Source organism: Coturnix japonica, chromosome 3, assembly GCF_001577835.2.
Source record: "Coturnix japonica isolate 7356 chromosome 3, Coturnix japonica 2.1, whole genome shotgun sequence".
Classification (NCBI taxonomy): domain Eukaryota; kingdom Metazoa; phylum Chordata; class Aves; order Galliformes; family Phasianidae; genus Coturnix; species Coturnix japonica.
This window is the reverse complement of record NC_029518.1, coordinates 51,210,277-51,222,738: the sequence shown is the minus strand read 5'-3', so window position 1 is coordinate 51,222,738 and position 12,462 is coordinate 51,210,277. Positions and strand designations below refer to the sequence as shown.

General features: G+C 37.0%; 1 protein-coding gene across 13 annotated transcripts in view; it reads left to right on the top strand.

Annotated features, from left to right (window-relative positions):
* EYA4 (EYA transcriptional coactivator and phosphatase 4) overlaps window positions 1-12,462 on the top strand; it is a 168,286-nt gene that overhangs the window by 18,527 nt on the left and 137,297 nt on the right. For all 13 annotated transcript variants that reach the window (XM_015858461.2, XM_015858459.2, XM_015858460.2 and 10 more), the window contains exon 2: window positions 1,669-1,770. In XM_015858461.2, the coding sequence (XP_015713947.2) occupies window positions 1,738-1,770 (33 nt within the window). In that variant the 5' untranslated portion in view covers window positions 1,669-1,737. The remainder of the gene's footprint in view (window positions 1-1,668; window positions 1,771-12,462) is intronic.

Genomic DNA, 12,462 nt, shown 5'->3' with positions numbered 1-12,462 from the left:
CTCATAGTCTGCTCATAGGTAAGATTTGAAAGGATGGGGTAGACAAGCAGATATGAGATTGATTGAGAACTGGCTGACTGACACAGAGTCTAGTGGGAGGCTTGTAGCTAGTGGTGTTCCCCAGGGATTGGCACTGGGTTTGGTCTTTTTCAACATCTTCATCAGTGACCTGGACAAAGGGATATAATGCAGTCTCAGCATATTTGCAGAGAGGTACCTGATGAGGTTCAAAAAAGGCATTTTCAAAGTCCTTCAATTGGAGAAGAAAAACTGAGTGTACCAATACAGGTTGGAGCTGAACATCTGGAAAGGAGATCTGTGAAGAAGGACCTGAGTGCCCTGGTGGACAGCAGTTTGACCTCGTGTCAGCAGTGTGCCCTTGTTGACAAGAAGGCCGGTATTCTGGGGGCACATTAAAAGCAGTGTGGCCAGCAGGTCGAGGGAGGTGATGCTCCCCCTCTACTCTGCCCTGATGAGGCCACAACTGGAGTACTGTGTCCAGCTCTGGGTCCCCCAGTTCAAGAAAGAGAGGGAACCACTGGAGACAGTCTAGTAGAGAGCCCCAAATATGATTAGGGTACCCTGGAGGATCTCTCTTATGAAGAAAGGGTGAGAGATTTGGGACTATTTAGACTGGAGAAGACTGAGGGGGGATATTATCAGTGCTTCTAATAGGCAGGAGTCAAGTAGATGAGGCCAGGCCCTTTTCAGTGGTGACCAGTGGCAGAACAAAGGGCAATGGGCACAAACTGGAACATAGCAAGTTCCACACAAGTGTGAGGAAAAACTTTTGCAAGGGTGACAGAGCACTGGAACAGGCTAATCAAAGGGGTTGTGGAGTCTCCTCTAGACATACTCAAAACACACCTGAACATATACGTGTGTGACCTACTTTGGGGAACCTGCTTTAGGAAGGGGTTAGACTCTATGGTCTCTTCCAACATCTACAGTTCTGTGATTCTGTGGCTTTTTAATTAAGGTTACTGTAATCATTACTGCACAGAACTCTGAGTTTTCATGTTTAATATTTCAATATTTGAGAATAATGATTCACTATATGAAAGAAGGCATAGACATTGTGGATAATTAGAATATTGTCTATAGTTTAGCACGTTGCAGGGAGCTGCTTGTTATAAACCACTTAGTGTGTTTTATTTAATCCTAAAGGAATCTAATGGACCTGAGAATAGAGACTTCATGCTGATTGCATAATAACCTTTTTCTTCCAGACACTTAATGACTAATCATTAAAAGTGTATTAATCGGTTTTGTTCTGTGTTCCATAATTGTCTGCCTGTTATGTTTTCCCAAGGGTTATCTTTTTGTTTTGTTTTCTTTTTCTTTTGTTTTGTTTTTTTTGGTCCACTCAAACAGCTGGCTGTATTAAGCAGCTTTGTTATTGGTTTGTTTTCATAGCTATTTTTTATTCTTGAAGGAGATAAAAAATTATTACTTTAGCATTGTTTCTTTTTTAGGTGGCTTCCCCAGACAGTACTGGAGGTGCTGAATTTTTTATATGAAATTGGACTTTATGGAAGTCAATAGGAACTTTGCTGCAGATTTTAGCAGTATCATAGTCTCAGTTAGAATGTTTGTTTATTGTAGATTTATTTAGGAGTGAGGGCTACAGACTAACATGTTAACGCTTTATTTCCTTTTTTAATTTAGATCACTGAGCTATAAATTGAAAGGAAGATAATTTCTGCTTGTGGTGAAAAAGAAAGGTGAACAACCTCCATGGAAGACTCTCAGGATCTAAGTGAACAGTCAGTAAGTACAAAAGCTGCTAAAGTTAATGGAAAAAAAGAATGAACTTTGTTCAGATTGTGTATGAAGGGGTTTTACTACAGATCTGAGAATTACAGTGAGGTCTAGGAAAAACTTCTGGGCTTCCATATTCAAACTTTTTCTGAGCTCATACATGAAATATATGGTTTTAATCTTACTTTTTACCACTGAAAGATAAAAGAATGTAGTAATATAGAACTTTGAAGAACTAGAATTTCTGGAAAGGTGACAGATATAATTGAGATATACCTGAAGAATAAAATGTGAGACTTGCATAGTGATATTTTTTAAACAGCTGTATCAAAATGTATACCCACTGTGGCCTGCCAGAATTTCTAAAGCAACTGTTATCAGAAACATGAACAAGAACTGTCAGGTGATAGGCTGTTACAGATGACATACCCAACTCTCTTGTGTTTCAGGAGGAGTGTGAGTATTGACAGTATCCCCCTGTACTGGGTCACAGGGAGGTACCCTTTGTTGTAGATGAAATATCTGGGAAAAATTTGGGTAGACATTACTTCTATTTCTTTTCTAATTTCTCCTCTCTTTTGAGGATGTGGTCTCCAGACTTCCTTAGCCACCAGACTTCCTTAGCTGCAGTTCTGAGGAGGCAGCGTATTCTGATTGAATTTAAACTTGGCTAGGCCTGTCATCCCAAGTACTGGCTTTGTTTTTAACATCTTAATTTGTAGTGGTCACAATGCTGGCAGATTTGTGAGCTCTGTGTTCCCCATGAGTCTCAGTTTGGGTTCAGTGAACTAAAAATCAATAAAGGGATTTCATATTTCTGTTTTTACATGCTGAAATAGGTTATCCATGTAATAAACTAGTTTTAATATCTTTTTATAGCAGAGACTTTTATATGTAACAGAAGTGCAAGGAACTGAGAAGAGCTCATGTGTTTTTAAAATGTTAGTAATTTTCTTTAATAAGGAGTACTTTGCTCCTGACTGGGTAGCTCCTATCTGAGACTTTATCTTGGACTGGAGTTTTATTGCTGATTTTAAATGGGACAGAACTGGAAAGTCTTAACAGTGTCTCAAGTCACTGAGGTGGCACTACTCAGGACAGCTGCATGTATTTATGTATTTAAACAGTTCCCAACCAAAACTTTAGGGCATGTAAAAGGTACGTGGCTTCATAATTTAATAAAGTTTTATAAAGGTCATAAAAGATTAAGCAGAAGTTCTCTTATGGTCTGCAAAACAATTACTCTCAGCAATATACATAGTACAGTTATTAAAAGGAAGTAGATGAGCCAGTTTAGCTTAGTGCAAAAATGTGTTTTCATCATAGTTGAAATATTTTTGAATTACTGGATGCCTGATAAATGCATAGTTTAATATCTATTTTATTATCTTATTATAATCTAATCTCTAGTTTTCCGTAGTTACTATATAGCTTTAAGCTAATGTGAGAACAGTTTTGCAGATTAAAAATGGAGGTGATGTATACTCCATGTTGCATTATAAATATACAACACTGTTGGTGTCACAGAATGTCCCCATTAAAAGCAGTAGATTATTCTTTTCCATCTTTACTGAAAAGCAGCAGAACTTCAGCACGATAGGTGGGACGAGTTCCCCTTCATCACCCTTTTCCTGCTAGGTGTGAGACCACACTGAGGCCTATCCCAGATGTTGCTATCTTGAGAAAAGCAATTGCCATGTGAAGCCTGCCTGCCTAGAGCAGATACTGAGCCTTGATTTCCCCACTTCATAGGTCTCTTTGCTACAAAGTTAGAGTTGAATTCTCACAGTCAAATTTTGAAAAATAAAATATTGTTCCTGGCTTAGTTCTTTTAAAAACCACAGGCGAGGTCTTGGGCTGGAGATTCCAGGTAAAAGGAGGTATTCTCTGACTCAGGCTTTAGTAGCTTAGTCTCCAGGAAGGTATCAGATATATGTCTTACACCCCTTCATCTTGTATTAACCTGATATTTTGTAGTGGTTACTCTGTTTTGTGCTGGTTAGATCTAGGCAGTTCTTGGTCATCATGAAGTATTTCTGGTTCTTGATGTGTTCAGGGCACACAGGTATTTAATTTTGGCTTCAGAATTTCTCTCTGGGAGCTGAGTACATAAGATTTAGATCATGGAAATTGTAGGCGCCTAAGGATCCAGCCCCTGCTGCAAGCACATTAGATTGTGTGAATAAGCATGAATGCAAGACCTGTGTTCAAACTTGTGCTGGCATCTTGCCCTGAATATTCTAGTCTGTGGTTACTTGAAAGACTGCCTGTCTCTGCAACTGAGATAGTTTAGAAGGTGCTTGCTGTTGGATAATGTTTGATGGACAGGAAGTTTTCTGAATAGAGAGATTCCTTTGTTGAATTAATTTCCCTCCTCAGTCTGTTAAGAGATTTTTGTCACTGGGAAAGGAGTGCAGATACGTTTACTTCAGATAGCTAAATAATAATATAAATGTTCAAGTTCTAATTTAAAGAAATTTTGCTAATTTCTGCAAGTAGATAGTCCCTCAAAAATATAATATGCTGTAATGCAGCTTTTATTCTTGTGGTCTTTTCCGTAATCCTGAGATTGCTGTTGTTGCTTGCTCTGTCTTCTATTCTTTTACAAATAAACAAATACAAAACAATTGGTTCTGAGTCCTATACTAAAACTGTATCAATGAAACTCATATGATTGGAGTTAGGAGCAGTTCCACAGCATCCTTGTTAGCATTTGAGAAACAAATTCCTTGACTTTTGTCTCAGGGTTGTAACTGCGTGACCACATACTGCTTCTTTCAGCAGTCTAAGTGCACCCCTCTTCTCTAAGCCTTGACTGGAGTTGCATTTGATGGAAATGAACAGCTGCTGTGTTTTCTTAGCCATGTGCTTGATTAGATGTAATGTATACATAATTTATTGTATTCTTCCTATTTTTATTTCAGATCAGATCAGAGCAGGGAGTTTTGTACTTCATTTTTCCTGTCTTTATTTACAGCCTCATAGACAAATAGTCATATTTTGAACAGCAGGAACCTGATACATATCACAATCTCACACTGAAGAGGGGGGTGATCATCAGGTGCAGATCAGTTCTAGCTGGCCTCCTGCAACCAACAGAGAATGAGCTGGAGTGGGGCTCATCCTTCAGTGGTGCTGCACCTTTGAGGATGTTTTAACATGAGTTGCTCACAATTTTCTTTTTATTTCCAAATTCAGATGCATAGTATGATCATACAACCATGTGTAGGAGGGAAATCTGCCATTGGTTGATAGAAACGTTCAGTTTATGAGTATTCTGAAAGATAATAAAGAAAACAGTAAGACATAATTTCCAGTTAGAAGAAAATAATCAAATGGTCCATTTTTATAATGATGTGATGTTGGTCATCATGTGCAGGCTGCAACTTATCAAATAAAGGAATGCTTAAAGCTTCATGAATTTATTTTATGGAGTCAGAAGTGTCTAAGGGAAGTGTTTTAATAACTGTAGTTACTACAGATTTTGTATGCAACCTATTAAAAATACAGAAGATATAACAAAACATTTCAGATCTTCTATATCTTCCAAATAAATATGCTGATTTTTACTAAATGCTAGCTAGAGATGCTTTTTCAAATTGCGAGTGTTAAAAACTCTTCTATTTAGTTTTGAAATAGGAGAGGAAGAAACTTACAGCTCTTATTTACAGAGAACCCAGGAAAGAAAAAAATATTATTATTGTTATCATTTAAGTAGAGAAATGATTGATAAAGTAGTAAATAAAGTTTAGCACCTAGATATTTAGTTGTTGTGTCTTGTTGCATCAAACAGTATTTTTGGAACTACAGAGGTTTTAAGCTGTTTATTTTTCTTGTAGTCATTATTCGCTGTTCAGTCTGCATTAGTAGAAAAAAAATAATTTGGCTGCTAACTGGCTAGTTTAGGGTTTCAAAGGGCCTTATTAGAAACTGATGTAATTTCATCTCCTGGCCCTTTTATATAACAGTGTGCATATTTATATTACTTCATTTTAACCTAGAATAAAACAATAGATTGCAGTTGTGTAGGGCAGGACACTAGCAGATGTGGAGCTAAAACTCAATGAATCCTTTCTCCTTTCTCATGAAATTTGGGTGACCATCAGCATTGTTCACTGGGTAAGCTACTTGGTTTTCATCAGATTATACAGACCATCATAGCTGTCACTTGCTTTTGTATTCTGTGTGCAGCTGGAACATTTCAGACAGTGTTGATTCAGTGGTTTGTTGTTTTTTTTGTTGTTTTTTGTTGTTTTTTTGTTTGTTTGTTTGTTTGTTTGTTTGCTCGTTTGCTTTAATGTGTGAAGGTGTCAGATGTGATCCCTGTTCAGATCAGTTTTCAGGTGTAGTTGGTGCTTTGTTGCTGAATCCCCACAGCCACAGCTTTCAGCTGTTGCAGCCCACTGGAGTGGGCATTCTTCTTGTGCAATGAATGCTGAAGTCTTGGGCTTTGGCTGATGCTAATTTCAGTGACGTGAATGATATTGTAAACTTTTCTACATTCTTTTAATTGTCAGGCATGCTTTAAAAGGCAGCTATGTGTTACTTCAGAGGACGCTGTATGTCTTATCTCTGTAATATCACTGTTTGCAGGACTTGGCATATTACATGCAATTTATCTTATTGAATTACAGAGTTGTAGAAATGTTGGTTGAAGGGAACCTCTGGAAGTTGTCTTGTCTAGCTTCCAGTAACAAATTGCTGAAAATATTTCATTGTATTTCAGTATAGCTATGAACTGTATTAAATTTCAGTCTGTGAGTGCCTTCTGAAGAAAGTGGATTTAAAGAGCAAAAATAGTTGATAATTTGCTTTTAATTGAAAACAAGCATTGACAAAAAATGCTGTAGCTAGAAGTCAGTTAAAGAAAATCAAGATGACTTTCCAAGTTATGTGTAGCAGAAATGCTAAGTCACAGCCTGAACCAGTGATTGAGCACCTGGTGGAAAGGCAGGGCCAACCCAGATGAGCTCAGGTGTATGCAATGCAACTGAGTGACCAGAAGGGAGTGGAGCCAGGATCCACTCCACCCTTTCCCAGAACTCATTTAAGGGTTGGCAGTGGAGGTGAGGGCATCTCTTGCTGGAGATCCCTGTATGCTTGCAGTCTTTCAAAGATAAGTAGCTCTTTTTTGTGTCTGCTGTATTTGGGCTCATTCTCGTTTGCTGTAGCCAAAGACTCTGCCCCTCCACTGTTATTACTGTACTTTCTATCCCATTATAGCATTGCAGTAAGTTTTAAAGCATTTTTGAGTTGGTTAGGTATTTTATTGTCCGCTTTCCAGTGTGAAAGCTAGAACAGGGAGATGTCTTGCCTCAGCATAGATGATTTAAAATTATCACCCATTTTTAATTGAGATATGGTGTAATAGTAGGATTTAACTGTATTGTAAGAGGCAAGCATAGAAAATTGATAGAGCTGAATCTTTCACGTTCCAACGTGTTTGGCATAGGAATGCTACTGTTCTCTCTTTGTTGTCTGGCCTTTACACATGGCATAATAGTCCTCGTGACACTCAAATACTGGCAACTAAGTTTGTGATTGTGTATTTGTTTCATTTTCCCTTTTTGGTGAGAATTCAAACAAAAATGATTTTGTGACTTGGAATAACTGAGTTGACTCATGTTTTGAGTGAGTTTCATGTAATTGGAGAAATACAGTTTGGCATCAATCTAAGACACAAATGTTCACCACTGACACACATGTAATAGAAATGTACATTTTTGTGAATTTAAAATACTATTTAAAAGCACTTTTCTTTAAAAGCTAAATAGTCAATGTTTTTCAAAAAAATATCTGAGGTATGCAATCAAATGACATTCATTTCTTGTAACCTTGCAAGACAGGTTGAGAAGTAAGATTGACAGAAAAACAAGCATTCATTTCACCGGAACTGTCATGTCTCCTCTAGTTCTGCTCTTTGTCTTCTGGAAGATGTTACAAAATCAGTATCAGAGGTTTTAATGAAAAGGCTGTTTATAACAACAAGGGGAAGGAATAAAGTATATTCTGTTATTACATACCATCCTTTGAATACTGGCAGAGACTGACACAGCTGCTATATAGTTTGCTATGGCTGATGTTCATAGCTCAGGTGAAGCCCTAGGTTGGCATTTTAGGGATAAAACTACTTGGGAAAATGGCTGCTTCCATCAGCTACGTGAACTTTTCTCAAGATACACATAGAACTCAAGGGTGCCTAGAGTGTTTGATTCTGTATTAGTGGTGATATCAGAGTTCTTCTGATGTAAGGATGACAGAGACACCATCTACTATATCGTAACATTATACCACTAGGAAAAAAAAAAAACTCGTACTAAACTTCCTTTTGGAGCGTGAAAACTGGGTGAAATCTGACTTCAGGAAGAGCTCTTTCACTGTAGAATATGTTTGTATATATACGTGTGTATGTAGTACTTGGAACCGTTCCATATTTATATATCAGCCACTACCAATCTATGTAAATATGCTTTTACTTATTAAGTCATCCCCATCTGACAGACGTATTTCCAGCTTTGCAGCCAGATAGTGGATGTAAGATATGGTACTTGTTCAAACATTTTAAATGCCAAATTTATACACATTGTACTTTTAAACAATTTTTAATATAGTATTTTAATTCCAGAATTAGTTATAAAACTTGCAATGTTCATTTCAGTCCTATATAGTAATGCAAACTAAGAATGTAGTTTCATTAGTACAGTGTTTGTGCACTGATTTTTGATGCTGTCTGTGTGATGTTACCATGTTCAGAAGCACTATTTACTTGAATAAAAAGGGGTGAGTTTTGTTTCTCCATAGAAACTAATTGACGATATACCCGTGAGTTGGCCTCTTCGTTTTTGTGTAACATTTATTTTGTAAGGCGTAAATGCTACTGAATTTCATATCTATAAAGGACTAGGCCTACATCTTTACATGGAAAGTATGGATTACTCTGAATACGTATTTGGTTTAGTCTTTTTTTGTTGGGTGGAAAAAAAAAAAAAGCAGTGCACTGAAGAATGTATGGGACTTAAGGATATGCTTAAACCCTTTGAAATGGATAGAATTCTCATGTGCTTTAAGCAAGGCACGTGCTTAAATACATTCTGGGAAAAAGCTGGAAATACAGTATTAAATGGAGCAATTTCAGAAATATTAGCAAATATTTTTTTTCTTTTGGGGGGGTGGGGGGTCTATGGTTAATATTTGTTCAGTATCATATAGCAATTGTGGTTTCTTTCTTCCTTCTGTAGCAGCTTTTCTCTGAAATCTACCTCAGCATCTGAGTGGTTAACTTGCAAGTCAACTCTTATTAAAAACTGAAGCATGACAAGGAGAAATGTTGAATTTTTTTTAATTTATTTATTTATTTATTTTTAAATAATGAGGCTTCACCACCAAGTGAAGAATCTAATTTCATAAATGTATGTTATAAAATACACATATAAAATGCACAACCCTTTAATCACAGTCACAGTCTTGTCTTCTTTCTATCTGTTTAGCAAATTAAAGGAGGAGAAGAGTTGAGATGTTATGGCTACAGTGAATGAAAATAGTTTTGCCAAGCTGAGGCAGAATTTCTTGAAGATCCCATAGAGGAAATATTGCAAAATACATGTTAGTTATTCTGTTATTTTATTAATACAATTATTTGTCTTCAGATCAGTCCATTCCCAGTGTTCTGAAAAGCAAAAATAGGTGGCTCATGAGAAAATTGTCACATTGAGGTGTTTTGCAGTGTGCGGGCACTGGGGCTTCGTCAGCAATTGGGCTTTAGTCAGAGGTCCATAGAAACATAATTCACCATCTCAGTCTATGTGTATGTGTTAAGGATGGGACTGAGAAATGCTCTGAGAATATCTCTACTTTTTAGCCTTTGTTTGCCTAGTTTAAGAACCTTACTTCTGGAATTGCAGTCTGTTTTACAAAATAAAAAAAAAATAGAAAATAAAAAATTATCTGGGAAAGCCTGGATGCAACCTAGAGTAAATACTTGTGTTTTAGTAAAGTTAATAGTTTTGCCCATTTTCCAGGTATGTTGCCTGTAACCCCGCCAAAAAAGATGTATTTTCCACATGTGCCTTTGGATAAACCAGGGTCTCAAGTGCAGTACATCATGTTATTTTTTGATGCTTTTGTGCTTTTGCAGTCTTCAGCAGATGATAAAGCTATGTTTGGGAAGTAGGACAAAACGTTTCTTTCTCTGTGTAAGAATGATATAAATTCTGATCTATCAATTCTGAACAACCTGCTGGTTAGATGTACTTTATAGCATGAGTTGTCATTGGTATGCACTGGAAGAAATCGATGAGTTTTGCCATTGGAGTGAACAATATGTTCTGTACTTAATAGAGATAGTTGTCTGTTTATCCTTTGGTACTAGCAAGTATTAATTGCATTCATTTAAACAACTTACAAAACAAAACTTACTCCATTTACCTGTAACAGTTTGGGGTTAACTAATAACTTAATTCTGCCAAGGGCAGTGCTATATTCTTTGCTGTCTGGATTTACCTAACATGATGGGTGTTAAAAAGGAGGGATGCCAGCTGGGTGCAGAAGGGCTGGAGCAGGGCTCATTTAAAATCAGCATTTACAAAAAGCCATCTGGCATGTCTTAAGAGCCAGAGCTGACCTACTAGCTGTCTCTCTCCAGTTTCCAGCAGCCCCAGGGGCTGCCCTTCAGGCCTTTAATGAATACAGGATGCAGTGTCTAACTGGGAACAATGCACTATTCTGAAACAACTGAAATTTTCAGCCAAGTATTTTTCACTTGTTGCTAGCACTGTTTCAGTGAAAGTTAGAAGAAAATATTGACCTTCACACTCCAGTTCAATCAAGAGTGTATTTTTAAAATCACTATCCATAATGAGTACACCATAGAATTCAGGAAAAGGGGGAGGAGGGAAAGAAAGAAGAAACTACACAGCTGATAAACCCCATTGGAAACATCTCCTTTGTTACTGGATGGAAATGGCAATTTCATTTTTCTGAGTCATAAACTTGTCTTTAGCAAGTTGACTTTTATTTTCCAGATAAGCCATTCCTTGTGTAGTGAAAGGAAGAAAAGATAGTAATGTTTATTTGTCTTTGTGGGTAGTATTTAAGGCCACTGTTCAAATGAAGAGACTCATTTTGTGAGTTTTGTCTGTGCATGGATTTGGCCTTCCTTTCCATGTCTATGCAGTGCTTTGAGCTCTGCAACTTTGAGCTAAAATGGACAATCTCAAGTTTCTTTATTTTACTGAAATAGCGCAACAGTTTTGAATTAGTGTGCTTTTTTTTTTTTTTTTTTTTTTTAAAATCATCTTTGTAAGCAAGTCTTTAGTTGCAAGGGTACCCATGAGTTTACCTGAAGAGGGGTATTTGAGTGGATACACCAGAAATGATGTCAGAATGACACTGACTGGCAGTTTTAGGTGGACTTTTTTTGGTCACATTTCATGAGGTATGGAAAGTGCTTCTAACCCTACTTTTGTATTATAAATATTCTGTATACCATTCTGTTAAGATGTAATTTTATTTCTTCTTGAATTCAGGTACAGACCGTGGCTGAATTACATAGTTGCGTGCTATTTTTACCTGTAATACTCCTACTGTCTATAGCATTTAACTCAATTCTTATGAAATACTTGCATTTTCATTGAGAAATTTCTCAGTGGAAAGTTTAAATAGGATTGTGTAGATTATGGATGATTTTCTTGCAAAATTGTGTAGTTTTGGAAGTGAGTAAAAGCACAGAAAAGTGCATTCATGGGGGAAAAAAATGTAACCAAATCTGGAAACAGCAACTCTGAGGGTACTCTGATCAAGTATATAAAGCAATGTAGAAATGTGTAATGCAGTGTTGACAGCCTGTTGTGGTGAATAGCACAGTCAAAAATTCAGAGTCAGCTCCTTTGCTGTTGCTTTTGCTAAGTAAATGTTTATTTTTCATATTTTGTACTCTTTTAGCACTGCTGTTATAGCAAAACATCAAAGTGCTGTGACTGATCACTACTTGAAAACTGGACATTGACTAAAGGAGGCTAAAGTTCTTAGAGAAGCAGAGTGATGGTATTAGATGTGGAATAGGACAGCGGCTTACCTACCTGGAATGTAACAGTGTGGAGTAACTTTTCCAAGACAGCAAGCCCTAAGCACTGGGCCAGTACTGGATTCTAAGTATTGGGGGTCACACTTCTGAGCTCGACTACAGTGAGCCTGCACTTTGCTGTATTTGTTAACTCTTATGTTTTGAGCTAGCCAGCTCTGTTACCAATATTAATTCATCCTTTACTACTCTGACAAAAACAAACAGCAATAAAAAAACAGTGGAACCAGTTCCTGCTGTTCTACTGCTGCTTAGTGGCAGTCTCTGTCATTCTTTTGCAATGCAAGTGTGAAGTATTTTTGCACAGGATCCTTTTTCTACCTAAAAGCCGTACCCCATCCTGTGGAAAAATAATTGGTACTATGCATTCTTTGAAAGATCCATTTTCTTGCCTATTGCACTTTTGTGCTGATGCAAGTACAAAGCATGGTTTCTCTATTTATAGAGAAAACAAACAAAAAACTCTCTCCCAGACAATCAGATCACTATAAGAATCTAGAAGCTGATTAGGGGCACAGACATTCTAGATTGTGCAGGGAATATCTCCAGCTGCTTTATTTATAATGTTGATCTATCTTTGTTATTTTCAAAGAATCTTTCTCTCAGGAGACTGTAAGTAGTTT